Source organism: Populus trichocarpa, chromosome 3 (assembly GCF_000002775.5).
Source record: "Populus trichocarpa isolate Nisqually-1 chromosome 3, P.trichocarpa_v4.1, whole genome shotgun sequence".
Lineage (NCBI taxonomy): Eukaryota > Viridiplantae > Streptophyta > Magnoliopsida > Malpighiales > Salicaceae > Populus > Populus trichocarpa.
This window is the reverse complement of record NC_037287.2, coordinates 12,943,692-12,970,464: the sequence shown is the minus strand read 5'-3', so window position 1 is coordinate 12,970,464 and position 26,773 is coordinate 12,943,692. Positions and strand designations below refer to the sequence as shown.

The 26,773-nt window shown below is 33.9% G+C and overlaps 3 protein-coding genes across 5 annotated transcripts; all 3 read left to right on the top strand.

Moving 5' to 3' along the window:
- Positions 1-2,023: 2,023 nt before the first annotated feature.
- Positions 2,024-4,465, top strand: LOC7491927 (uncharacterized). Of its 2 annotated transcripts, none has more exons than XM_002304366.4 (6): positions 2,024-2,121; positions 2,208-2,359; positions 2,450-2,559; positions 3,459-3,573; positions 3,701-3,809; positions 3,934-4,465. In XM_002304366.4, the coding sequence occupies exons 2-5, from the start codon at positions 2,223-2,225 to the stop codon at positions 3,783-3,785; spliced, it is 447 nt and encodes a 148-aa protein (XP_002304402.1). In that variant the 5' UTR covers positions 2,024-2,121; positions 2,208-2,222; the 3' UTR covers positions 3,786-3,809; positions 3,934-4,465. The 2 variants fall into 2 exon arrangements, with proteins under 2 accessions (XP_002304402.1, XP_052307113.1); XM_052451153.1 differs by having other exon boundaries at positions 2,069-2,086.
- A 4,550-nt stretch (positions 4,466-9,015) lies between these two features.
- Positions 9,016-14,681, top strand: LOC7491926 (uncharacterized). Its single transcript, XM_002304365.4, has 6 exons — positions 9,016-9,664; positions 9,969-11,051; positions 11,470-11,664; positions 11,774-11,928; positions 13,139-13,249; positions 14,187-14,681. Exons 1-6 carry the CDS (start codon positions 9,503-9,505, stop codon positions 14,245-14,247), a joined length of 1,767 nt encoding a protein of 588 aa, XP_002304401.4. The 5' UTR covers positions 9,016-9,502; the 3' UTR covers positions 14,248-14,681.
- A 1,432-nt stretch (positions 14,682-16,113) lies between these two features.
- On the top strand, positions 16,114-22,856 carry LOC7491925 (beta-amylase 8). 2 transcript variants are annotated; one of them, XM_024597970.2, is made up of 10 exons: positions 16,114-16,703; positions 16,796-17,005; positions 17,092-17,172; positions 17,325-17,531; positions 18,058-18,252; positions 18,863-19,027; positions 19,883-20,143; positions 21,580-21,792; positions 21,946-22,165; positions 22,542-22,856. In XM_024597970.2, the coding sequence occupies exons 1-10, from the start codon at positions 16,257-16,259 to the stop codon at positions 22,568-22,570; spliced, it is 2,028 nt and encodes a 675-aa protein (XP_024453738.1). In that variant the 5' UTR covers positions 16,114-16,256; the 3' UTR covers positions 22,571-22,856. The 2 variants fall into 2 exon arrangements, with proteins under 2 accessions (XP_024453738.1, XP_002304400.2); XM_002304364.4 differs by having other exon boundaries at positions 16,115-16,703; positions 17,328-17,531.
- The last annotated feature ends 3,917 nt before the right edge of the window (positions 22,857-26,773 follow it).

Below are 26,773 nucleotides of genomic sequence, written 5' to 3'. Positions count from 1 at the left end.
GTTTCTTGTTATTAATATACTTTTGATCATTGTTGTGAGATTCATTGCTATTGTTTTCTAATGTCTCCTATTTCTAGCTTATTGATTAAAGGGATGTTTTGAGACGCGGTGTGGACCGTAGTTTTTTAAAAATTGAATTTTTTATTTAAAATGAAATTTTTTTTATGATTTTATTTTGACGTGCTGATGTCAAAAATAATTTTTAAATTTTTTTTTTGTTTTGATGCATTTCTAAGCAAAAAAATATTTTGGATTGTCACTGCTACCGCAATCTCAAACATACCAAAAAATGACTACTCGGTTATTTAAGAATAATTGAGGTAGTTTTTTAAAATATTTTTTGTTCGGAAAAATATTAAAATAATATTTTAATTTTTAAAATTTATTTTTTTATCATTAAAAAAATATATAAAAAAATAATTTAAAATAAAAACATTTAATTTCTTTTTTTAAAAAAAAAAAATTGAAACTCACTCTCGGTGAAGTGGATTCAAGTTTCTGTAGTTCAATTAATCATGCATGGGAGGAAAACTATCCGTTGTTGTGTACTTCAGAATTTCTCAGGTTATTGTGCAGTTCAGGAGTGTAGTTTAGCACCACCAATGCACATGAGACAAAATTATTAATTTGGGCGTGTAGAGTTTATGTATACATGAGACAAAATTATTAAGCTGTATTAAATAATTTTTAATTTTCAATTTTTTTATTTATTTTTAATATCAGTATATTAAAACCATAAAAAAATACTTAAAAAAACATAATTTTTTTTTAAAAAAAAAAACAGTTTGGAAAACATACTGAACCACGTTAAAATTACAAACACAAACGTTCAAGATAGTCAAAATTGTCCTCTTTGGATATAATATCACAGGAGGGAAGGATAGGTACTGGCTAAGAGATGCATTAAGCTTTATATGAATATCCCAAGAGACATTTGTCTAGAAAAATAACACCGGGAGATGTTAAAACGGGTAATGCAGCACTGAAACGATGAAGTCATTTCTTTTATTGTCGAAGGAAAAGAAACTTATTCCTTTTTTAAAAAATACATCAAGATTATAACTATTTTTCTATATTATCTAGAACTATAATTTATAATAGTCATATTAATATTTTTTACCTTTTTTGCTGTTATTTTTATTGTTTATATTATTTAAATTACCAATTAAACCAATAACTTAGGTCTCATATTTTTTTACCCTAGTATTTTTTTACATCGAAAAAAAATTACTCACCTTGCGACGGAGCACAGGCATCAAATCTTGTCGGAATGTTAAAAAACTCATTTATTAAAATGTATTTGATCATGCTGAAATTATATTTTTGAGATTATTAACAATTGTTTTTTTGTCTCCACTGTATATATAGTTCTTTTATTGTGCACCTAAGCAACGTGGATTCTCTCACATTTCATCATGGATTAGAGCCGTGAGTTTATTTTTTTTAATTATTATCAAACTTTTTATAGTGATTTGATTGTTTTATAACCAATAGCCAGATTGAAGATCAATTACTCCTCATTTGTTAATCCGGGTAAAATTAAAAGACATGCAATCAAAGTGAAAAACACAAAAAAACTAGATGGTCATTTCAAACTTGACTAGAAAATTAAATTTGATCCTTTTACTTTATAATTAACTTATTTTCAGACCCTTTAGTTTTTTTCAATATTCACTTTTGATCCATAACTTCATTTCTCTTATTTGTAAGTTATGGTTTGAGGTGGGAGAAAGAAAGTTATCAAATTTTGGTAAAAAAAAAAAAATCAATTAGACCCAAATTCTAACCATTAAAATAATCAATTTGTTTTATTCAACTAGAAAAGTTCAACTCGAGTGTTCTTTCACTCTCAATTACTTGAAAGAGTATATCTAACTTATGTAAATTTTTAGTTTTCAAGTTGATTTTTTCTTTTCGAACCTCTTGGATTATTTGAAGGAATTAATAGGTTTATTTATGTTTTCAGGGTGATTTTTTTTATTTTTAAATAAAAAAATGATTGAAAACTTAATTATCATTCCGCCCAACCTCAAAATATAAAATAAAACGATTACGAACGCTGCTTGCTTGGCGATACCAAACAGCCGTTAACTTCTGCCCCTTTCCGTACAAAACCAACAAGTTAAAATTAGGGTTTTTTCAATTTATTCCGATGTCTGCTCTTTTCCCTACCAAATAGTTATTAATTTTTTCCGGTGTCTGATCAGGGCTTGGTGAAACAAATGGACTGGGGTTTTGTACACAAAGCTTGGGAGAAATGGACTTCCATTAACGTCGGCTCTTCCACCGGTGAACCATTGAAGGCTGCTTTGCTTATTAACTATGATCCAAATGCACCATCTCGCTTGCTTTCTATCATGTAAGAGAAAAGAAATTATAATTTGAAACCCACAAATGATTTAGTTTTCTTATGTTTGTTAAAGTCTTGATTATGGCGTGGTGGTTTTAGTGCAGAACAAGAAGGTATCAATGCCGTTCCCACTGAAGTGAGCCAGTTTGTTGATTTTGTTAAAAGGAATAAACTTCATTCGGAGAACTTTACTATCGGGCAAAATCAATGTAAGTTTCGCTGTGGTTACTTACTGAAGGACTTTTATTGGTTACAAGTATAGTGAAGTGTTGATATTAGTGAATGCCGGGTTTTTTTTAGAAATCAAGTTTGTTTTTCTTGAATTTGGCAAAGAAATTTGTCTCAGTTAAGATCATGTGCTCTTATACTGCAGCCTGTAGCTCAATTTACGCAGCTTAGCAGAATTATTGAGGATATTTGGTTTTGTGTTTTTGACTTACCAAATGTGCACCTCCTCGCAAATGTACCGCATGGATGACTGATCGAACCTTAAAATGTGTTTTCAGAACATTTCTTTTCTGCCCTTTCAGAGTTTAGGCATTATCGACTGAATCAAATAGGATTTCTGCTTGCTTTTGTTGTGCATGGGATCAATAGATGTGTATTCTGCCTTCCCAGTACCTTTGTTTCCCATTATACAAGCAGGATTAGAAAAGAACATACCAATTACTCTTGTTTCTTGTATTTGGCAAAGAAGTAGACAGGTACACTTATAACCCTGTTATGTGTAATACTATAATTTCATAGACATTCTAGCAGTTACAAATGAGAACATTCAGTAGTTTCCAAGACAAACCAGAGTGAATTTTTTTTGTTATTTTTGTTTCAATAAAATTAAGGTTTTCTTTTGACTAGAATGATGAGAACAATCTTCAGTCAGAATTGTGATCTTCTAAAGTCAAAGTATGCTGTTCGTGCAAGTCATTGCAGCTTTCCTTGATGCTAGCATTTTTGCGGACCTGACTGCAATTGCTTGGAAAATGCTCTGTGCCTTGCATTCTTTATAACATCACACATCCCACTAATTTTGTCTTGCACCATATCATTGTACATTTTTTCTTGTTCTCTTTGTAATATTTATCTTACAGATCCTGAATTGGGTGGACAGATGTGGTTACATCCATTCATGAGAATTGTTTCTGTGCAAGGTCTCTGACTACATCAAAACCTGCTGGTGAAGGTGCCATCATCATGCAGACTTCAGCATTCCTCTTGGTTGCATTGTAATCCCCTTTCTGTTTGTTTTGATATTTTTAGTTTTGACTTTCATATTTGAACAGATTTGGGCTGCTAATGTGAAGAAGTTGAATTTCATCTTGTCTTTTCATTTTGTGAATATGGCACTGGCAGGTATGATGGATCAATTGGTGCAGCATCCCGTGCTATGGTGGCTGTTGATCAGTTTGCTTGGCAGCTTGGGCGAAGAAATCTGTAACTCATTTTCTACAATGGTACTAGTGTAAGTGTCCTGCCCTGTTAGAGGTTCCTTAAATGGGTTTTGGTTTTTATCTTGTAAATTTAGTTCCTGATGTTGTTGTTTGTCAGAATCTTTTATCATTGGCTTACTGAATCATTAAATGCAGGTGTTATCTGTGTCTAGTTGGTTATGTGGACTCCAAGTTTGTGACAGAAATCATTGTTACCCAGTTTCCTTCAAATCTGAGCACTGCTTTTTATTCTAAGTAATTACATCAGATCTCCTTCAAAGATTATCTCCATTCCGCAAGGTGACAATGGTAGAAATCGAAGATGTCAAAACTCTTGCTCCTTTTAATTTTTCTTGTGATGTACAGTAGGAAATGATGCTGTTTTTCTCGCATGCCTGGGTAAATTGGCATGTAAATAATTTGTTGAGCTGTTAGGTTGTAGCGCTGCTGGACAAGGCATGCTTATGCAAAGGTAAATTATGTGTTGGAAAGTTAGCTGGGTCCGTAGTGGTTTAACAGTGCCCAACTTTTGCTGCATCAATGACTACGGTTATGACTTCCCAGATGAGGAACTGTTGGGTTTCTCAGTAATGGAAACGATAATTTTTTTTTTTTAATCCCAAAGATTCTGTTAAACAGATATATAGTTATTTAAAGTTTAAGATTATCTGAATATTAGATTTCTTTTGTTTTGAATAATTGCTTCAAAGTTGGATTGTTATAAGCCACGAACCGTTTAATTGTCTGGCCTTCAACGATAATTCACATGGACCATCAATAAAAAATTTCTTAAACCCTTTTAAAAGAGGGGGATTACTATACTTTTGAGTGTTAGCTCTTTTTTTTTTTGTGTTTAGGTATTTCTGTATTGTACTTTTGTATTATCATCTAATGCATAGAAAATAAGAGACATGACTTTCTATTAATGTCAAAATATCAATTTGTCTCTTAAATAATATCACATAAATTATTTTATGTTAATTTTATAAATTATTCAATCAAGTCCTAACTTGATTGTTTCTAAGTCTAGAATTGTAATATCTTGTATTAATTATATTTTAGCTCTCAATTTCTAAAACTTATTTGCAATTAAGTCACTTGATTAATTATCTCATTTTAATTTTTAACAAGTGGTTTTTATGTGAGTGACCTATTAGGTTTCCTGATAAGTTGGTCCAAATATAATCATAATCCTAAATAAAATATGATTAAATAAATTAAACAATTAAATTTATTATCAATTCAACAATTATTTGATATATTTAAAGATCAGGTACAATATTTAGCGATGTGTCATGATTCCCTAAATATTAGGAAAGTCATAAATGAGTTGACTTAACCTAACAAGTTTCCTAGTGTAATTATTATCCTTTCATCAAGAATATTCTAATTTAGACATTATAACATGAAGTATGTATGTTTTGTTAAATCATTTTAGTTCTTAACACTATAGTGATTGAATCTTTAAATAAGATTTGAAAGTCTTTTCAAATTTCATTCTATATTAATTAGGGACTTTACAATCAATACTATTTGAAAACAAATGAAACACTTTTTAAAAAAAATTCATTTAGGGTGATGAATCATTTTATGATTACTAAAATATATTCATATATTTTATATTATATTCAATATTTGTCTGTTTGTTACATTTTATTAAGACAACATGTGGTTAGGATCAAAACATAACATTCTTTGTATAAAATAACTTAGTGATATCAAGTCAAACGATCACTTATACAATTATCACGTGAGCCTTTACATAGAAATAAGTGATCTCTTCGTATAGAATTCTTATGTGAGTCAATTCAGTTTACACATCATCTAACAAATCTCTGCATATTAGTTCCAAATATCCCTCATACCTCAATTTATGAGAAAAACTGTTTTTTTTCATAAAAAAATGAATATGATATGCATTAGTCTCAACAACTGTAATTAATATTTAATCTTAATAAAATATTAACTAAGAACATTTAGGAATAATACTTTGATGCAATATAAATCTTATAATTATAACAACTTTATATTTTTTATGCAAAGCATTTTTGTTACACGGACTTTATCTTTACTCTAGATTTACTAATCAAACATTAGATTCATTATTCAAATATGATTAAATATTAAAAATAAAGAAAACCTTTTATTCATAATAAATATATTTTACATGAATAAAATTAATACCATGTATAATCAACTAATTAGCTACAAATTATATTTACTAACAAGAACAACGTGCAATCCAAGATCCATTGCTTGGGGAGTGAAATGCTTATTCAGAATGCTAATTGGTGGAGAGACCATTGAAGTTTTGGTCAAATCCAACTACATCCCTGTCTTTTTTATTTATTTACTTTGGTTCCTCCTGTTAAACAATCCAAAGAATTAAAGAGAAATACAAAAATAAACAAGAATAAGAGATACAAAAATAATAATGGAGAAAGTTAGGGTTTCATTGATACTGCATAATGCAATTAAAATAATAAAAAGAAATAGGTTTAACCTAAATATAAAGAGATTATATATAGACTAAATAAAGGAAACTAAAAAGAAAATGTAAAGACTATTCTATCCTTAATAAACAATAAAAATAATAATCATATATTTCTTAACATCTCCCCTCAAACTCATGATCTGACAGCTACAAGTATCAAGAGTTTTCCAAGTAAAAAACAAAAACGAGAAATATAATGCAACTTGGTAAAAAAATCTATAATCTATAAAGAATAAGGAACATATGGCAAAGTAATGGTGTGATGCTTGAGATGATGACGAGTAAGATGACAATCGATTTCAATGTGCTTAGTTTGTTCATGAAAAATCGAGTTGTGAGCAATTTGAATAGAACTCTGGTTGTCACAATATATAGGAGTGAGATGAGAAAGCGAAACTCCCATATTTGCAAGTAACCAACGTAACCAAACAATCTCTTTGGTAATAGATGTCATAGCATGATATTCTGTCTCGGTTGAAGATTGAAAAATAATAGATTGTTTCTTGCTCTTCCAAGAAATAAGAGAATCACTAAAAAAAAATACGAAAGCCAGTAACAAACTTAGGATCTGTGAGATCACTTTTATGATCAGCATCATAATATACACATAACTTCAAGGAAGAGGTGAATGAAAGTAAAAGACTTTGAAAGACCGTATCTCGAAGATATTGCAAAATAGTAAGAACAATTACCCAATGAACAATAATAGGAGAAACAACAAACCAACTAACAACATGAACAACATAAGCAATATCTGAACGAGTAATAATGAGATACACCAAGCTTCCAACAACAGTACGGTATAAAGTAGGATTTGACAAAAGTAAATCATTACAAGAATAATACTTTGCTTTAACCTCAATGAGAGTATCTACAATCTTATTATCAGTAAGTCTAGCCCGTTTAGGAATATCTGCAAAATATTTTGACTGAGAAAGAAGATAACTTTTAGGTGAGTAGGCTACCTCAATACCTAAAAAATATCATAAAGAACTGAAATTTTTTATTTTAATCTATCTAGCTAACTTTGTCTTCAAAACTAAAATACCATCAATATCATCACTAATAATAATCAACAAACAAAGAAAATCAGGATGCAAAAGAAAGAAAAATGAAATACCAAATTGCAGAAATAAAGGGAAACAAAATATCATATTGCATAAACTGAACGAATACCTTCTCGAAATTGTTCAGTCACTTCACACAAGAACTTGTGAAAGCTGTGTTTGAGATTAAGTCTCATTCCATAAAACCTGGCTTTGATACCATGTTAAACAATCCACATAAATAAAGAGAAATACAAAAACGAGAAAGGAGGAAGCTAGAGTTTTATTGATATTGTATAATGCAATTAAAATAATCAAAAGAAATATGTTTAACCTAAATACAAAGAGACTATATATATGCTAAACAAAAGAAACTAAAAAGAAAATACAAAGACTATTCTATCCTTAACAAACAACAAAACAAAATAACCATATATTTATTAACATCTTCTACTATTATGTCAATGCAATATATCATCTTCATTAGGGTTCCTTGAGCTACCATCATTGAAAATTGAGATGTAATAACCACATATGCGAATGCCACATGCTATTTAACAGAGTTTAATATATGAAAGTCTAAGGAACTTTAATGAAGACGATGTAGTGGTGTATTGCTTTGACATATGATAGTCCAGTGGATCAAAGTTACGAAATTAAAAAGTCAAAGGTTTAATCAATAGTTCATGTTCATGGTTTTCTAAACCAATTAACCTATTTAAAAGTCATTTTCTCAATCTAGTAATGTCTCTGCCACTATGGTTTGAGTAAGAGGAAAAAAATTATTTTTTTTTTATCAAAACATTATTGTTTCAAACTTTTTTTTTATTTTAAAAAGTCAAAACTTAAATTAATCCAAGTTAATTGAGTTAGGTCAATGCCATCAAATATAATGTGTTAAGAGGATCTCAAATGCAGATGCTAAATCTCTAATGCATATGCTAAATGAAAAGGCTAAAATTAAATAAATAAAATATTATTTTAGTTTTTCAATGCTTATTTTACATGTTTCAAGAAAAAGTGTTTTACAATAATTGCTTATCTAAGTCATATTGTTCTTAATGTCTTCCAGTTTCTTTTGGTAATGGACCTTAAGGTGAGCCCTCTCTTTATTTTTTATCCTTTTACGAAGTCTAGTATTGTAGATTATGACAGATGATTTATATTTCAAATATCTGTTATACACATTCCATAATTTATAAAAGTAAATGTATTTTTAAATAAAAATCATTTTAAAAAAACAATTGTTAAAATATTCTTAAAAAAATTTAGCACCACAAAATCAAAACTTGTGGCAGTTGAATTCTATAATTTAAAATGCCTTAGTAACAAAGTGCCTTTTCATTAAACATATTATAATATCTTTAAATATGAAGTTACTTGTAGAATATTTGTTTTTGTAGTCTTAAAAATCTTAATTTTTTTTTAATTTTTTTTTTCTAATATTTTAATTTGATAATATTAAAAATAGAATTTTAAAAAATAAAAAAATATTATTTTAATATATTTTTAAATAATTATTTTTTAAAAAACAAGATATTATAATTACAAATGCTACCTACCACAAAAAAAACCTATCATTCCCACCCCCCCTCTCTCTCTATCTCTCAAAAATTGAAAATAATAAATAAATATAAAAGAAGCCCCATCATTCCCACGTGGCTTCCCGTCAAACACTTTATACCCAAAATACCGCATGCAAATCAGTAAAGGAGCCCATGTTCCTTCACCTTTGTCCTCTCTCTCTCCTTTCAAAATGCACAGTCAAGAGACTCAAGACCCTCGCTGAAACGCACACAGACACGCACTTCCTTGAAAAACCAGTCTACTTCCCCACTCTCTCTGCAAGTAGTTACTTTGTCTCATTCCCGCATCTAATTTCGATCAACATTTTCATTTTCAATTGCCCTTTACTAACAAATATTAGTATAATCACTCAAAAAACAGAACCATATGTGATTTTCACTATTTCTCTCTCTTTAGATCTACAAATTTTTAAAAGATCGAAACTTACAATAACCCATTTCATTTTTTTATACAAATTTAAAATCCCACTTCACCAAACTCTCATTAGTTTCCTGTAAATGTAATGCCTCTCGGTTTGAGATCTGAAAGGTTGAAGCTTCGAGGGGCCAGTGATGTAATTCGGGTGGCATTTTGTTGTGAGTGATATTTAAGAGGAGAGATGGGATCCAGTGGAAGCAAGGCATATCGTGGTGGTGCATCGTCGTCGTCATCATCAAGTGGAAGTGGACGGAAGGGAAAATCTAAAGGGAGGAGTAAGGTTTTCCAGTCTTCTTGTTTGGGTACTCCTTGTGGATCTCGCGATAGTACCAGTGGTGACCGTGTCAGTCGCTCTATCATTGCTCCATCTTTGACTTATTTGGTTGTCTTACTTTTAGTTTTCTCAATTTTAATGCAGTTTAGTTCTTCTGGTTATTCACTCACTCGTATGCAATGTCAATGGAAAATGCATGTTTTCTTTTCTCGAATCGTGGAAAATGTGTTAACGTAACTTTTTAGGACTTGTGTTTATTAAGTATCATCATTGTTATTGTTATGATGCTATCATTGATTTGTAAGAATGATGTGAGAGTTTATTGGTTATAGGTTTTTGAAGGACTAAAGTTGTTTTACCCATGCTCTTTCAGGTTTGTGATGGTGGGAATAAAGAAAATTGTGAAGGAAATGCTTCATCTACTAACCGGAATGAAATAGACTCCGATGAGGTTAAAATTGAGTGTTATGGAAACGTTAAAGTGGAGCAATCTGATAAAACGCCCTGCATATCGTCGGATGTTGAGCTCGATGAATGGAATCAAGCAAGTATCACAAACACTTCCTCTAGAACAGGTAGCAGCTCTGCTCGAGCTGCTGCTCCTACACAGTCATCGACCTTTCCAAGTCGGCTTCTTTCTCGCTTGAGTTTTATTCCCGGTAATGTGAGTTTTAGGTTGAGCAGAGCAGTGAGTTTAGGGTCGTCAAGGGCATATCACACTCATTCAACTGGTCCCAGAATGTTTGATGGTGAAGATGAGATTCGCCATCATCCACAGTCTGCCAATTCTGTTGTTGATGGAAATGGAAATGAAATACAACAAATTAGTGATTTATTGGCTACATCCCTGGTGAGTAGAACTGCACATCATCATGAAGATACGGCTGCTGGTTTGCAGTTGCATAGTCAAGCACCTGATCTCTTGGACAACATGCAAGAAAACCAGAATATTTTTTCAATTCGCAATTCAGGAAGAGATGGAGGTGGAAATAGAGTGGAGGTTGATGCAAACTTACGTTCTCCTAGAATGTTCAATGACATGGATGGGATTGAGACTAGACTTTCCGATAGGCGAATTGGAGCACGAGAACCTGCTGAGCGTAATGTTCGTTTTAGCCGAACCTTAAGTGTTGGAAGACTTCGTGATAGAGTTCTTCGTCGGTCATCACTACCGGAACTTACATTTTGTCCCTTGCAACAAGAGAGAGAAATGAGAGGTTCTAGCCAGGGTAGTGGGAGACAGGCAGTGGGTGGGGAGATGAGGGTGTCAGAATCTGAAGGGAATACTCTAACCTCCACAACTGCACTGGGTTATCCTCCATCTGGCATGTCTAGCTCACTGTTCAGCATTCAAGATCATGAGGTGGAAACCTCTAGAACAAGAGAAGCCAGGTATCGTGACTTGCTAGAGCATAGATCAAATTTCCTTGAACGGAGGAGAAGAATACGATCTCAGGTATGTATATTCCCTATACTTTATAATTATTGAAAGTTTCCATAGGACATATTTTCATCTAAAGAACACATTGTGCATGGCTTGTAACTTTTTAGGTTGAACATTGAGTATTATATATGTTGTTGAACAGTATGTGGTGAAGTAGTGGATGCTTTCTACATGTAGAGCAGACCATTTGATGGTCTTGTTTGGGATTGACTTGGGTCAAAGCCATTCCTGTTGCTTATATAAAATTAACATTTCCTGCATTGTGCTTACCTGCTGTTGGAACAGTTTTCACCTGAAAGGCAATAAAAGGGACCCATCTATATCTGGGCTAAATCTCATGTCTCATTCAGCCTTGCTTTCCTTTGTACTTTCTTACCTTTCCAGTGCTTGAAATTGAACAAATTACTGACCATCGCATCGAAGGGTTTAGGTTCGCGCTCTTCAGAGGTTGGGAAGCCGTTTCGAAAACCTCTCTGGACATGAGAGGTCTTGTATTTTATCCGGTCAACACAGAACAGGTCGCTGTACATGTCGTGTAAATAATCGAGATGCAAACTTAAATGATGACACAAGTGCTAGGGCTAGCATATCAAGAATTGTCATGTTAGCTGAAGCTCTATTTGAGGTAATAGACCGTTAGCTTTGTGCTGTTTATCCTCCAGTTTTTATCTCCATTTTTTTCTCCTTTTTTATTTAGATCTTTGTAAGCCGAATCTTTCATACTGTATAATCAGGTTCTGGATGAAATTCACCAGCAATCAGTTGTATTATCCTCTCTTCCTTCCATGTCTTCACTTGGATCTGTACCCGCTCCTAATGAAATAGTGGAATCTTTGCCAGTTAAATTATATGCCAAGTCCCAGAAACATCAGAATGAGGATACAGCTCAGTAAGTAGCCATATTTGCTGATCAGATTTTAGTGTATTATATTTCTCAGATGGAAGTGACTAAATTTTTGTTTGAAAAGCTCAAATACAACAATGAATGTGTATCTATGTATGTATAGGGTTTTTAAGTGCAAATAATTTGTATTCCTGGCTTCTGATTTTACATCAAGGCCAATATAGTGAAGGTTCTGTGTAGATACATTTTAGGGTTGGCAGTTGACAGTGAGGATTTCTATATATTTCCTCAATCGACGAACTTTAAGGTAACTGCTTGTATCACCTACATCTAGAAAAATTGCAATCTGGTTAACTGCTGGTGAAAAATTCTACAAAGACTGCTTCGGATCAAGTATCTAAAGTGCCTGCCAGGCTCTGAGCTTACCTTCACAAAATGAGAAATCCCATTGCCGCTGTTAGTCTAATACCTTGGGAACCATATCTCCTGTTATCTCCTCCATGTGGTAACTTAAATCTCCCCAATCTTCCTAATCAGCCTGCTGTCCCAGTAATTAAGCACTGATTTTCTCCTGTTTCAATGTTGCCAATATTAAGTCTTTTGCACTCTAATAGGAACCCTGCAACCTGATTTGAATGTTCCATTGAATAAATGCCTTGAAGGGATGCCTTGTTTATTCTTATCCTCCACTTTGCAACTTGTGGATTTCACACATGTTCCATGTCTGATTGTGTTGACATGGTCACGCAGGTGTCTTGAGGAAATTGCCAACTCTGAGCAATGTATTGTGATAACATATATAATTGCTTCTCCATTTCCTCAAATCTTCTATTCTACATGCAGGCAGCTACATTGAAACCATCTAATGTATTATATAGTTAAGCAGTTGACATATTCAGTGTACAGTTAGTTACCTTCATATTAAGTACCACATAAAGCTCACTTCAATAAAGTTTGTGATCTTCTTCTTCTTCTTCTTCTTGTCATGAAAAGGTGTCATATTGTGTGTAAGAATTATTTTTTATTATCCGCAGTCTTTTGTGTAAGTTTTTAATGCTTGTTCCAGGTTAGAAGGTTCACCGAGCAGTGTTTCTTCCTTCTGTTTTCATAATCTTGTTATTTTCATTACATTGTTGTATGCTTTTCTTATCCAAGTCAATGAAGTTTGATTGAATTTTTATATTGCATCACTGTCTCTTTATCATGATTATCTTTTTACTTATGCTCCTCTCCCTTTTTTCCATTTAAATAACAGATGTTACATATGCCTTGTGGAATATGAGGAAGGAGACAGCATGCGAGTGTTGCCTTGCCATCATGAATTCCACAGAACATGTGTAGACAAGTGGCTTAAGGAGATTCACAGGTATTCTTTTTGAACCCTGAATTTTTAACTAACAGCCTATAAATACATGCATCTACACATGCATGTTTAAAATAAACTCTTTTTGTTGTGAAACTACACAATTCTTATTTGTTCCTGCTTAATTTTTTTTTTTTTTTGGTAATGTTAAAGGACAACTCTGCAGAAAATTTGAGATTGTCAAATTTGTATTTGCAGTACACATGACTCACATGTTGGGTCACTGACTAGTGATGCTAATATAAGTTGATAAAACTGACTGAAGGTTACACAATGTTGACTAGAATGCGAAGCACAACTATCAGAATGGCTCCAAAATTTCGTTTGTTGCCAGATCAGAGCAACTATTCAGAACTCCCAGTGTATTTTCACTCTTTGCTACATTGATGTGGGGTCCTTGTCTATTGTAAGTAGGTCCCAAATGATCTAACAGAGGGTGCACTTCACTGGAAGCGCTACATAATTCCTCATATCATAAGGCTTATCAAATTTGTGTCATCAGACTGTCTTGTTGAATCACTAGAAATCTTAAAATGGACCTGGGCTTTTGGGTTTTTCTGGGTGCTGTGAGTTCTGCGTGTCTTTCAAATATGCAGCCACAGATTTTTTGTTGGTATTTGCTTGATAGCAACCTCGAGGTTGGCCTGATTTATATCTTTGCTGGCGTTTTTTTTTATATCCAATGGCTTGCCTGACTTGTATAATTGAGTGCAAATTGTAACTCGTAAGAGGAAATTTGTTACTAACATGACAACACCGGGTCTTAAAAGTCACAACTCATAACCACTGGCTGTCCCCATGAGAACATTGTTATGCAGATTAAATGCTTTGCATGCTAGCTGCTGGTATAATGTCAGATTGCTCCCTCTTCTTTTAAGTTTTAATGTTATTTTGGCAGTGTATTATCTAGTCGTTTGCCTTACTTTTTAATGGTTTGCAGGGTATGTCCACTTTGTCGTGGTGATATTTGTAGATCTGAATCATCGCCTGCTGAAAACTAAGGCGACCAGTTTACAAGCAGCTACCTGATGACCTCAGGAACTCCTGCCATCACCAAGTTCTCCAGCATGACAAATGTCTCAAAAGTTCAGTCCTTTTCTTACAGCACAGGTGATTTTTCTGTGGTTTCAGTGCAAGCTGATTAACGTTAAATTCTGGCTGAAATGGACTGAACCATGGTTTGAGGTGGTCGGCTGTATGTGGGGTAGAATTTTTGCTCATTCCATTTTTTTTCATTTGGCCTAGAAACCCAAATGATATATTCAGCAAAGAGGCTCTTTTATCAGATTGAAAACATCAAGCATCTAATATCAGTCCTTCCATTATTTTGGTGCTTATTCTCACAGGGATCCAACTTGTAACGATTTCTCTTCACCACCGTGTATTTTATTTTCGAAAGTAATACAAAATTTGATGATCCCAGTATTTGATTCAATCAGATATCTTCTCCATGAAGGTTATGAAACCAATAGATTTTCAATCTCGGACTCTGGAGCTCCCAATCCTTCTAGTTCCATCTTAAGCCTAATTAGTCTAATTTTTATGGTTAACTCTAAAAATCCCACAAAATGGATCCTAATCCCTTCAGCCACTGAACTCTTAACACCATATCACACCCTCCTAGCTAGATTACGAGGGCCTCTATTTCTATTCCATAATCTTTACCCCTACGGATGACTGCGATAAAATTTCCAACCTAGCCTTCTTAGTTATGCTTGGGAAGAGAAAATCACGAGTGCTCCTTGTATCAATAACAAAAACGAGGAAGTGACTGTTAATCCTTGCCTTCACCCTCATCGTTTTAGGGTTTAAGCCTCCCACCATTGCATGTGATGAAATCTCTAATTGTATTTGTATGGCCTTCACAAACAACTCATAACTGGTCAATGCTCTCGTCTCCTCCATTTCCTGAAACCACGTTATCGCCCTCCCCTCCATGTGAAAGCTTGCCATGAATAACATATGATGTGTTATGATAATTGAGAAAAGGGCTAGATTTATATTCCCAACTCATGAGATTATCGCAGTTAAATTGTGGGAAATCTAACATCACTGGTCTCAATTGAATCTGTTGCTGGTCTTTTGGTGGCTCGGTCTCATTCAATAAATTGGTTGTTCCTCCTCTTGCTGATGATCCAAGTTGGTTACGGTTTCAATAATCGGAACATTCGGTTCCATCGAATATTGCAAACCAAGGAAAACCTAGCTGTGATACCAAATTGGAATAAATCTCAAATTGAATTAAGGATAATAATGAAAATTTATTGAATTCAAGGATTGGATTAGAAATAGAAAAAAGGATTCAATTGGCTATAACTAAGGACTCAATTAAATAACACCTAGAATTTCTAGGTTGATTCAAGGTATTATAGGCCTCTAAGAACTAACTAGATAGTTTTACAACAAAGAAAAACGATCCCAGACCATGTTGGAATTATGGGTATAATTTTCTCCCTAATAAGAAAACGTCTTTCATCCCCTTTCCAAGTGCCCCTTCCTAAATATAGCCCTCCTTCATCCTAATGATCCATCCACCCTTCATTTCTTTTGAATATTTAAGGAGTGTTTGGACGGTGGTAAAATTTGATTTTTAAAAAGTTTTTTTATTTAAAAAATATTTTTTTATTTTTTAAAATTTATTTTTAACAAATCAATGAAAAGTCTTTCATTCTTACAAGAAGACAAAAGGACTTTGAGCTTTTCTTGCTGTTCCTTCTTTGTTGTCGGCCACCATGTAACATGGGCCCTTTACATAACAATATATTATTACTTAGAAGCCCAACATAAAATAAATAAAAATAAAGCCCAACTCCAAATTGCCCAACAAACAAACAAAGAAAAATATAAAGCAGACAAGTTGCAGAGAATGCTTCGCCTTGCCTGAGAAAGAAACAAACAAACGCCATGAGCCAAAACTGTAATAAAAAAATAAAAAAATAGAAAACAATACCAAACCAAACCTTCTTCAGCTCTAAAATCTACACAGAGACTGGCTCCAAATGTAAAAAAAATGAACACAAACAACAGTAATCAAGATCTCCTAATCAACCCTCAGCAAACCCAAATTCCCCAACCCGACCCGTATTCTCACCTACCCCACCCCGTCCAACCAGGCCCTAGCCCTCACCCTCACCCTCAAACCCGCCGTCCACGAGGCTTCGCCGCCACTGCCGCCGCAGCTGCATCAGCTGATAACACCTCCGCTGTTTCATCTCCCAATGCCTCGGGTAAAGGTAAGAGAGAGAGAGAGAAAGAAAAGGAGAGAACCAAGCTTCGGGAACGACACCGTCGTGCTATTACAAGTAGAATGCTCACTGGTCTTAGACAATACGGTAATTTCCCTCTCCCTGCGCGTGCTGATATGAATGATGTTCTCGCTGCTTTAGCGCGTGAGGCTGGTTGGACTGTTGAAACGGATGGCACCACTTATCGCCAATCGCCTCCTCCTTCACATACGGTTAGTATGCTAGTCGTTTGCTTGAATTAGGGTTTCGTGATGTTGAAAATTAGGGTTTTGATTGATAATTTGTAATTAATGTGTTTGAAAAGGGATCATTTGGAGTGAGGCCAGTGGAAAGTCCATTGCTAAAGAATTGTGCGGTGAAAGAGTGTCAGCCGTCGGTTCTTAGAATTGATGAGAGCTTGTCACCGGGGTCGCTTGATTCGATGGTGATTAGTGAGAGAGAGAATTCGAGGAATGAGAAGTACACAAGTACGAGTCCCATTAATTCTGTCATTGAATGCTTGGATGCTGATCAGGTAATTGATTGATTTATTGAATTTGATGTTATCGGAATATGTTTGTTTGATAGTGTGGTTGATTGTTGGGTGTGTTTGTGGTGCAGCTTATACAAGATGTTCATTCTGGCATGCACCAAAACGATTTCACGGAGAATTCTTATGTCCCTGTTTATGTAATGCTTGCAGTAAGTGTCTGGTTTGATTTGAATTGTTGATGCAGTGGCATTTATTTGTTCGTGTCATTTTTTTTTTTAACATTTTGTGCAAGGATTGGCTCTCTCTTTTGTGTTGATCTTCTAATGTTTTCCGTGGATGCTGATTTGTTGAATCATGGTAGCAGAATGGGTTTATCAACAATTGCTGCCAGTTGATTGACCCACAAGGAGTCAGACAGGAGTTAAGTCACATGAAGTCTTTAGATGTGGATGGTGTGGTTGTGGAGTGCTGGTGGGGAGTTGTTGAAGCATGGAGTCCTCAGAAGTATGCGTGGTCTGGCTATAGGGAATTGTTTAACATTATCCAAGAATTCAAGTTGAAGTTGCAGGTGAGTTCTAATGATTTATTTGACTTGTATGTGTGTGTACTACAATAAAAAAAAGAAAGATTAACAGATACTTAATCATTCCATTCTGGTTCTTTTAACATGTATTTTTATCCTTTCCCCAGCAAAAGTGATCTTATATGTTTTTGTCAAAATGGAATGGACCTGTTATTTTGGTTGGAAACTGGAATCTAATGGAGACCATCATAAAGCATGAAACTTTCATCAAAATAACATTCATCGATAAATTGCTTATTCTATATGATCATGATTTTCTTAAACTCCATTTTTAAACAAATAGTTTTTTCCACTATGGCAAAGCATGGCTTTGAGGACCTTTCTGGTGCATGCATCAATTCTTTCCTTGAATTCTTATGCTCCTTTGTTTTTCTTATGAGAATATGTATTTATTTTATCAGAAACTTTCTTCACTGGTTTCCTCATTAAATGCCCTGTTCTTATATGGAAAACACCTTTCTGCTGGTTGTTGAATGGTATTTAAATCTCAAACCTGTCTTAAATCTTGAAGGTTGTAATGGCATTTCATGAATATGGAGGAACTGACTCTGGCGATGTTTTGATCTCCCTCCCCCAATGGGTTTTAGAAATTGGGAAAGATAACCAGGACATATTTTTCACAGATCGTGAAGGAAGGAGGAACACTGAATGTCTATCTTGGGGCATTGACAAAGAGCGAGTTCTAAAGGGAAGAACTGGTATAGAGGTATATATAAAAAAATTTCCATGTAGCCACCAACATCTCTTTTTTTTTTTCATGGTGTTTTCTTCTAGCATTTATTACATTATTGTCTCTAGGTATATATAAAAAAATTTCCATGCAGCCACCAACATCTCTCTTTTTTTTCATGGTGTTTTCTTCTAGCATCTATTACATTATTGTCTCTATACTTCTCTTATTCCTCTTGCCACTGTTGCTGTCTCTCTCTCAAAATAGTAATTATAAAATGTAGGCTTTTAGTAATAGAACCTAATGTTGTGCTATCAACACTACCTTAGGTCGTGTGATGCAAAATAATGCATTTTCATGTTAGAGTAGGAGGTTGTTCTTTTACTTTTCTGCTAACTTGATGAAGCTAACTAGATTTCATCGTTTCTAGTTCTATGAGGGAGTGATAGGATAGGCATAACTTATGTGAAAAGAGTAAAGAAATAGAAAGGTTTGGAAGAAAGACTTTAAGGCATGCTTTCATCAGCCTTTTAGCTCTATGCTGAGTACGCCAAACTCAAGTCATTGAACATACTTTCTGTACCTTATGGCGCCTGCACAGTTTATTTTATTTTTATTTCATATTGTGATTCTTAATTATATGCAGGTTTATTTTGACTTCATGAGAAGCTTCCGGACGGAGTTTAATGACTTGTTCACAGAGGGCCTTATTACTGCTATTGAAATTGGACTTGGACCGTCTGGGGAACTGAAGTATCCATCCTTTTCAGAAAGGATAGGATGGAGGTATCCTGGTATCGGTGAGTTTCAGGTATCTTTTTATGTTAACCCATGATATGCATGTCTCTCTCCTGTGCTGTATTTGTTTGAAGTTCATTGCAAAGCTTTTGATTTTTAGTGGTTCTTGTACATTGACTGTAATGGAAAATTGGCTGGAGAAATTTTATCTTGTGATTTTTCTACTGCTTGAAGTCTATCTTTATTGTGTATTTAGAACTGAATCTTTGTCATATTGAATGGGATCGGATTCTAAGTTTGATTCATCCACCAATACTGATGGAAAATAAACATGAAGGCTGTATGTGTTATGCAGGTTTGTTGTGCTGATGACAACCTACGGTTCTGAAAAATGAAGAAAAAAATTTAAAACCTTCTTTAGTTTATTTTTGGTAAAGTGAAAGTGGTTTTGGGTTTTGTCTCATGCAATTGGTTATGTGCTATTTGATAATCCTTCTTTAGAAAATATATCAGCTTATCAGCAGCCTCATTGTCTGTAAGAGACTTGATCCTTAAGAGTACTTACTCTTATGCAACCACCAGCCTGTGAGCTATCAGCATTTCATTGGTTGCCTTCAAGTATTCATGTTGGAGTTACCTACTTATATTGTTTATTTAAAGTATAGCAGTATAGTTTTTAATTTTGGGATGTAGTTCTGAAAGAAGAATATATCCAACTTTAGCTAGTGCTGCATCATGGATGCCATATTCTGTTAATATGCGATGTTCTTGCTTGGAAACCCTAGCTTGATGTTGTGCATTGTTTGTCTATTTTGCTCCTTATATTCTTGCTCTTTATTACTGGTTCTTCTATTGTATATGGTTTCAATATAGTTTGATTTTAGTTGATGTTCATCGTGCATGACCAATGCTGATTGCTTCTGTACAGTGCTATGATAAATATTCACAACAAAATCTTCGCAAAGCAGCTAAATTGCGTGGACATTCATTTTGGGCTAGGGGGCCTGATAATGCTGGTCAGTATAATTCAAGGCCACATGAAACTGGATTCTTCTGTGAACGAGGTGATTATGATAGCTACTTTGGTCGCTTTTTCCTCCATTGGTATTCCCAGTCACTGATAGACCATGCCGATAATGTTTTGTCTCTCGCAAGCTTTGCATTTGAGGATACAAAAATCATCATCAAGGTTTGTGCATTTAGAACTTCTTGAACTGGATTTTAGAATGATTTTGTACTATTGTTAGGAATGCTAGTCTTTTACTAATCCACTTAAAAGATAGTTATGATCCAAATCCTAGAGAAATCCATGGTCCATGTTGGTATACTGATTCACTTTCTTCCTTCCCCTTCTTTAGTTATTCCAATCCAAACTTTTTTAAGTGTTGTAACAAAAAAAAAAGATATTTTGCAATTGACACGAGACCTAATACCTGATTCTAATAAGTATTGTTCTTAATTAGAAATTTACAATTGAAAAAAATTATATTCTATTTCTAACTAATAGAAATTGAATATTTTTTAGACTCTAGATACTATTTAGAAATAGGTAAATGAATAAAATAATTTCCACAATCTGCCCAGCTTGCTTTGTCACGTCACCTGCATGGTGATACAATTGCTACTGCCACCGTCATCATGCTCCACCGCTTTCAGTGTCACTGATGGTATTCCACTTCTATTATGCCCTGGATCAATTCTAGATGCATCCAAAGAGATGCTCAAATCCTTTCTCATTGGGTTGGGGACACTGGGGCGGGTTGAGATATATGCTATCTTGAACAATTTTAGCACCAAAAAATTTAATAAACTGTATAACGAACCATGAGCCCACAAATCAAATTAAGCTGAGACAATGTGCCAAAACTTGTTCACCTTGATCTTTCATCTCCTCTGTAAATTGTCAACAACTAGACTCCTCTCCAATCTGCCTTGCCAAAAAAGCAAAGCTGGTAGAGAATTTGTCCTTCGTTCATTGCACTTTGGTTTTGATGGGGCTCTGTATTAAGGTTTAACACTGACTTCATGTTTATCTGTATCTTGCATTTTCATATAAATCCAGACAGCTTTCTCACCATAAATTTGTCTCCTTTTCATTTTATCTCTCATTTGTCATACAAAACCTCAGAGTCCTCCCGGGAACTGCAATTGCAAAATCATTTAGGTCTCAGTTTTCTTATGACAACAGGACCTCGCACAAGTCTCTGCCCGCCACCAACCTGGCCATCCTGCCTTATTTTCCATCCCAGAAAAACACATTTTTTTAGCCTTGATAAACACAGCTCCCGAGCTTCCTCGTTCTGGTATACCAATTTGTCTGGTTTGATTAACAACACTTATAGGATTGATACATTTCACTGACATGTTTGTTGGGCAGCCCTGGCCAACTGGATTAGTGTTTTTGTAAGTTTATGTTGTGTGTGGGATTTAACTACACTTTCATTTCCAGCTGGTTGATCACAAATGGTAGATTTTGGAGATGATTTTTTTATGCATTTTAGAACTCTAATCAAGTGGATAGTGGATTTGGAGGTGGTTTATGTGAAAAAAATGAATCTATATTGTCTTCTATCCAAACTAACATATGGTTTCTTATGAACTTCAATCACGTTGATGCATGTGCAGGTTCCTGCAGTTTATTGGTGGTACAGGACAGCAAGCCATGCAGCAGAGCTAACAGCAGGATACTATAACCCGACAAACCAGGACGGATATTCTCCAGTTTTTGAGGTTTTGAAGAAACACTCGGTGATAATGAAGTTTGTCTGCTCAGGATTGCCACTTTCAGGTTTTGAGAATGACGAAGCACTTGTTGATCCAGAAGGCTTGAGTTGGCAGGTGATGTTGTTTGTGGGATCCCTTAACTTGGTTTATTCCTCAGGCTATTTAGTATCTTGGATATTCTTAGCAACTTTTGGCTCATGTTCATGAACTGCTTTAGTTACTTCTATGCGTTTGAAGGAGTTGATGAACTGTCATTTGTTCCCACAGATTCTGAATTCTGCTTGGGACCGAGGATTGACAGTGGCTGGTGTAAATATGCTTGCCTGTTATGACAGAGAAGGGTATAGGAGAGTGGTTGAGATGGCAAAGCCAAGGAATGATCCCGACCACCATCACTTTTCATTTTTCGTGTATCAACAGCCATCAGCTTTAGCTCAAGGAACAATTTGCTTTCCAGAGTTGGATTACTTTATCAAATGCATGCATGGTAAGAAAAGCAAAGCTATTACTGTTGCTCAAAAACTTAGTCAATGGGGTGGTCAGACAGTCCATTGCAAAAAAGTTGCTTCTCTTTATCTTCTGCCTCCATCCATGTAATTTGATTCCTGTATAGAAGAAGATCGCTCGTGTCTTGAAAGCTAATAATGTTCAATCTCTCTTGATTTGTCAGTAACTGAATCAATTTTTTTGAGAAACAACACATTGCTTGGTAATTAATTAAGAAGAGAAATGCCAAACCTTTAATATGAAGAACATCGCTCACATCATGTCAATATTTACTCCAAGTTCATATGGAGATTTTTATTTTTTCATTTATTTTTTCCAGCCCTTTGTAATGTTAAATCCTAATTCAATATCTGCAGGTGAGATAACGGGTGATCTAGTATCCTGATGGGGTGAGGATTTTTCTCTTCGGTAGTGTGAGCACAGCCGCTAGTTTCAACTGCAGGCTGTAGGTCAGATGATGGTAGTATGCAGGGCATAAAAGCACAACTGCGGTTCGAAGCACAGAATTCTGTAAGATTACTTTGAAGTCTTTGTAAATTATGCTATCTTGGTCTGCCTGTGAAAGCAGGACAGAGTCTCTTAGGCGGGCATGAGGATAATCTTAATTTAAGATTTTGCATTTTGTTCATGGAATCAGAAATGCAAGTAATGAGATCCCCAAAATTCATCAACGCAATGTATTTTTTATGCTACGATTCCCATGGTTTCTTTTTTTTAATTACTGTTTTTCCCTACTTAACTTTGATTCCCATGTGATTAATACGGCTATAAACCCAGGGTAAAATTTAGAAGAAAATGATAAATAAAACAGAACGAGTTCGATAAATGAACTTGATTTGAATTGGAATATAACAATAGAGTTCTGCTTTTGAAATTCCAGTAGTTTGAAAATATGCGGTACACGAGAAGTGAAACTGGAGCTGTTATTGTACGCTTTGCAAGTTTAACTTTATAAAATTAGATAAAAAGAAAAGAAAGAAAATCTCTTCTGCCCAAAAACCCTGAATAGCATAAGAGAAGAGCTGGTCTTGGATGCTGTCATTCTTCCTCTCGACAGCTTGAGTGGGTTCTCAATCTTGAGTGAGCTAGGCTCCTCGTGAGTTTTCGGATGTCGTGACAGTGGGTGCTATCAATGTTTGACAATAAGATAGATAGATAGAAAATATAAATCAAGAAATTAATGATATGAAGAAATAAATGTCTCATACAAAACTTTTCAATATAAAGATGAAATCACTGAACGGTAAACGGTAGAAAATACACAAGAATTTAGTAATAATTTGGTTGTTTCCATCACATTAACTTCCCTATCAATAAAACTCAAAACTCCAGGTTAAATGTAACTGAAATTCAAGAAGGAAGCACACAATATGACTTTAGAAAACTCAAGAATTTTCTCACCTCTTCAAACATTTCTCCTATCTAGTTGATATTTAGCATGGTACACCTCTTCAAACATTTCTAAAATATATTTGATATTTAGCATGTTGTACCAGTCACTTCCATTAGCAGTTTGCTCATGCCTGATTATACCTTCCAATTCTGTAAAGGAAACTGACCTAGCTAAAATATGACTCACTTTTCATATATTTTTGACAGATTTTAGTTCTCATATTAAACACGTTGTTTTTTTTTTTAATGAATTACTAGGCTTATCATATATGATTGGAAGTCTTGAGATATCTAGTTTTTAGCCTAACTTGAAATGTAACAAAATTCCCCTTGTAACTCCAGATATGTCCCAAATAGTATACGAATGTTTAGTTTGGCAGATTTGACAAGATTTATCTAGCAATCTTGACCTTATGAAATAATATATGCTCTTGAACTTCATTTGACCTAAAAATTTACCACAATATAACTTCATGTTTATAGTATCTCCACGTACAAATTTAGCTTGATCCGATGTATGGTTTGAGAGATATGTCTGATCTCGCAAAACTGGCTAGCATGCATTTTAAGGCTAAATTCAGATCTGACTTGGTTCGTATCACAAATTTAATAAACTTGTAAAATCAAATCGAGTATACTGATTTTACCGATTTTGCACAAGCCAAGTCTGATTTTATTAGTTTTCAAGTGTTTAGTCTGATTTTACACGTTAGATATATATTTGACTCGTAAATCATATGATTTTACATGTAAATTTGAAACTTTGACAACAATGGGTGCTGTTTAAAGTGCCTGAAATTAAATTTGAAATAAGAAACTTCCTTTTCTTCTTTCCTTCGTTTTTGTCTCTCAAAAATTTGTCAGGATTTTAATTGACTAAACGAGCATGAAGTGGATCCTACTGTGTGACCCTCCATTATATTGTAAACCAAATCTACTTTAGTTACTTCACTCGTATAGGTCATGGGTTGCTTGGGATATTGTTCGTTATACATTTGTCACGTAATTGCAAGAAATGCTTCATACATGGGTAATTTTTTCAGCCAGGGAATCTATGCTCCGGAAGGACTAATCTCTGTTAATTGGAATGGATACTTACATTTCGTAGAGAAAAATAACGCAAGGGATAATGTAGCGAACAATGATATGTAATATTTGTTTTTTAAAGTATTTTTATATAATCTATCATGATGGGATTCGGGATCGCATCCAAGTCCAATATATTTAGATTCAGACAACACACATGAATCTATTTTTTATCTTTAATAGGCCCGAGTCAAATACTCGTTAAGGATTTTTTCAGGATCTTACGCGGGTCCTTTAATATTTTATATTGATCCAGTATGTATTATTTTAAGTAGAATACAACTTAAAATATCACAAGGGTGAAATAACATTTTAACTCATCCTCTACACAAAAAAACAAGATTCATGACCTATAAATATAACATGAATCCTTAAAGTCAAAGGTTCACAATCTTTTTATCCTTAATATTTTTAGCATACATATTTTCAAAGTTTATCTCTTTAAAATATCATCACACTTTCTCAATCTATAAATTTACCGACTTTACCATCAGAGAGTTCCCGCGTTCATAAAAAAAATCTTTTATAGTAATTAATTATCGATCACGTGGTTTATTAAGCATCACTTGATACCATCACAATTACCAGTCACATTAGCTTATCAAACATAATTTGCTACAAGTTACCAACTTCATGAGCATTTCATATCAAATTTATTAACCATGAAAAATAAATCAAATTACTTAAATTAAGAGATTAATTAATTTTTCAACATATTAGTTTTATTTTTAAGTATCTTGAGTTTTAGAAGTGATTGGTTTCTCTTGATCATGGGGCAACTGAGAGAATAAATAGATTAAATTGAAGTTTTTGTAGGGAAGAAACGGGTTTTGAAATAAATTTAGAGTTTAGGGATTGTATTCTTACATGAAAAAAAAAAAGATTTTGACTGATTAGGATTTTTTTTGTGAATAATAAACTTTGGTTATTCATGAAGATAGATGTAAACCGTAATTTTTAAAAAAATAAATAAGTCACAGAATGTTCTGTAATTTTTTCAAATTTTAAATTGTATTCAAGAAGTGAGAGAAAAAAAAACCTGAATTTAGAATCGTAAAGAATGATTTATCCCCGCAGGTGAGAAAAGGGCGGGGGGAGCACAGACGCTCGTGATAGAAGTGGAAGTGGGCCAAGAGAGAGCTGCATATAATGATGGGCACCGAGCGGCCTAGGAGGCGACAAGAGGCGCATCCCTAGCTACCGCCTCTTTTCTTGGCCCTGAAACGGTGGAGGGGTGCAGTAGCCTTCGCCATCGCATGTAGAAATTTGAAATCTAAATTTACTATTGGTTCATGATCATGGGATGGACCGCAGGCAGGATTTGTATTATCGGTCCAAAAAACTGATTGCATGAAGATATATATTATCGGTCCAGAATTCAAGATTGCAACACTACAGTATGAATTAAAAATTAAAAAAATAAATAAATTCCTCGCTTGATAGCAAGATGGATTAGCAACATAACCGCATTCTACTCAGAGGGCTTCAATTGTAGAAGAAAAAAAATAAAACGTTTTATTAGTATATTAGCTGGTCATGCTTAGCCGCATGTTTGGAAAAAGTTTGAAATGGTATTTTTTAAAAATAAATAAAAATTTATTTAAAATTAAATTTTTAAACGTATTTAAATTTAATTATTTTTAAATTAAATTGTTCAATCAGCTTAGTATAAAAAAATATTATTTTTAGGGACTTGATAGGGGTTTTGTTGGGATATTAAAAAAAGGCACTGGACATGGATTTCAACATGTACAAACAATTATTTAGAGCTAGGGTTTGTTATACTTTGACTTTTGCTCATTCCCAGAAGAGAAGAGAAGATTTCAAGACACAAAATAAATGTCTTATGTCGTGTTTTTTGGTCTTTAATAGTTATATTATATATAAGAGTATTTTTATTTTTTATTAAAATTTAAAATTTATTTTAAAGTGTAATTTTTAAAAAATTAAAGCAAAATATCATCACCATTAAATATTAAAAGAGTTAGGGTAATTTCCCCTTCAATTAACTATGGTGTTAGTAAATAAGACATGTTATTGTGAAACGGTACGTAGCACGTAGTAAGCGATTATCAATTAAGGACGCGTCTGGTCACCGGTGAAAAGAAAG

Excerpts from the sequence above, each read along its gene's own strand:
- LOC7491927 (XM_002304366.4), top strand. The coding sequence starts at position 2,223 with ATGGACTGGGGTTTTGTACACAAAGCTTGGGAGAAATGGACTTCCATT. Across the intron at positions 2,360-2,449 it reads TCTCGCTTGCTTTCTATCAT|TGCAGAACAAGAAGGTATCA; the intron begins GTAAGAGAAAAG and ends TGGTGGTTTTAG. Across the intron at positions 2,560-3,458 it reads TACTATCGGGCAAAATCAAT|ATGTGGTTACATCCATTCAT; the intron begins GTAAGTTTCGCT and ends TTGGGTGGACAG.
- LOC7491926 (XM_002304365.4), top strand. The coding sequence starts at position 9,503 with ATGGGATCCAGTGGAAGCAAGGCATATCGTGGTGGTGCATCGTCGTCG. Across the intron at positions 11,665-11,773 it reads TAGCTGAAGCTCTATTTGAG|GTTCTGGATGAAATTCACCA; the intron begins GTAATAGACCGT and ends CTGTATAATCAG. Across the intron at positions 11,929-13,138 it reads CAGAATGAGGATACAGCTCA|ATGTTACATATGCCTTGTGG; the intron begins GTAAGTAGCCAT and ends TTTAAATAACAG.
- LOC7491925 (XM_024597970.2), top strand. The coding sequence starts at position 16,257 with ATGAACACAAACAACAGTAATCAAGATCTCCTAATCAACCCTCAGCAA. Across the intron at positions 17,006-17,091 it reads AATGCTTGGATGCTGATCAG|CTTATACAAGATGTTCATTC; the intron begins GTAATTGATTGA and ends TTTGTGGTGCAG. Across the intron at positions 18,253-18,862 it reads AGGGAAGAACTGGTATAGAG|GTTTATTTTGACTTCATGAG; the intron begins GTATATATAAAA and ends AATTATATGCAG.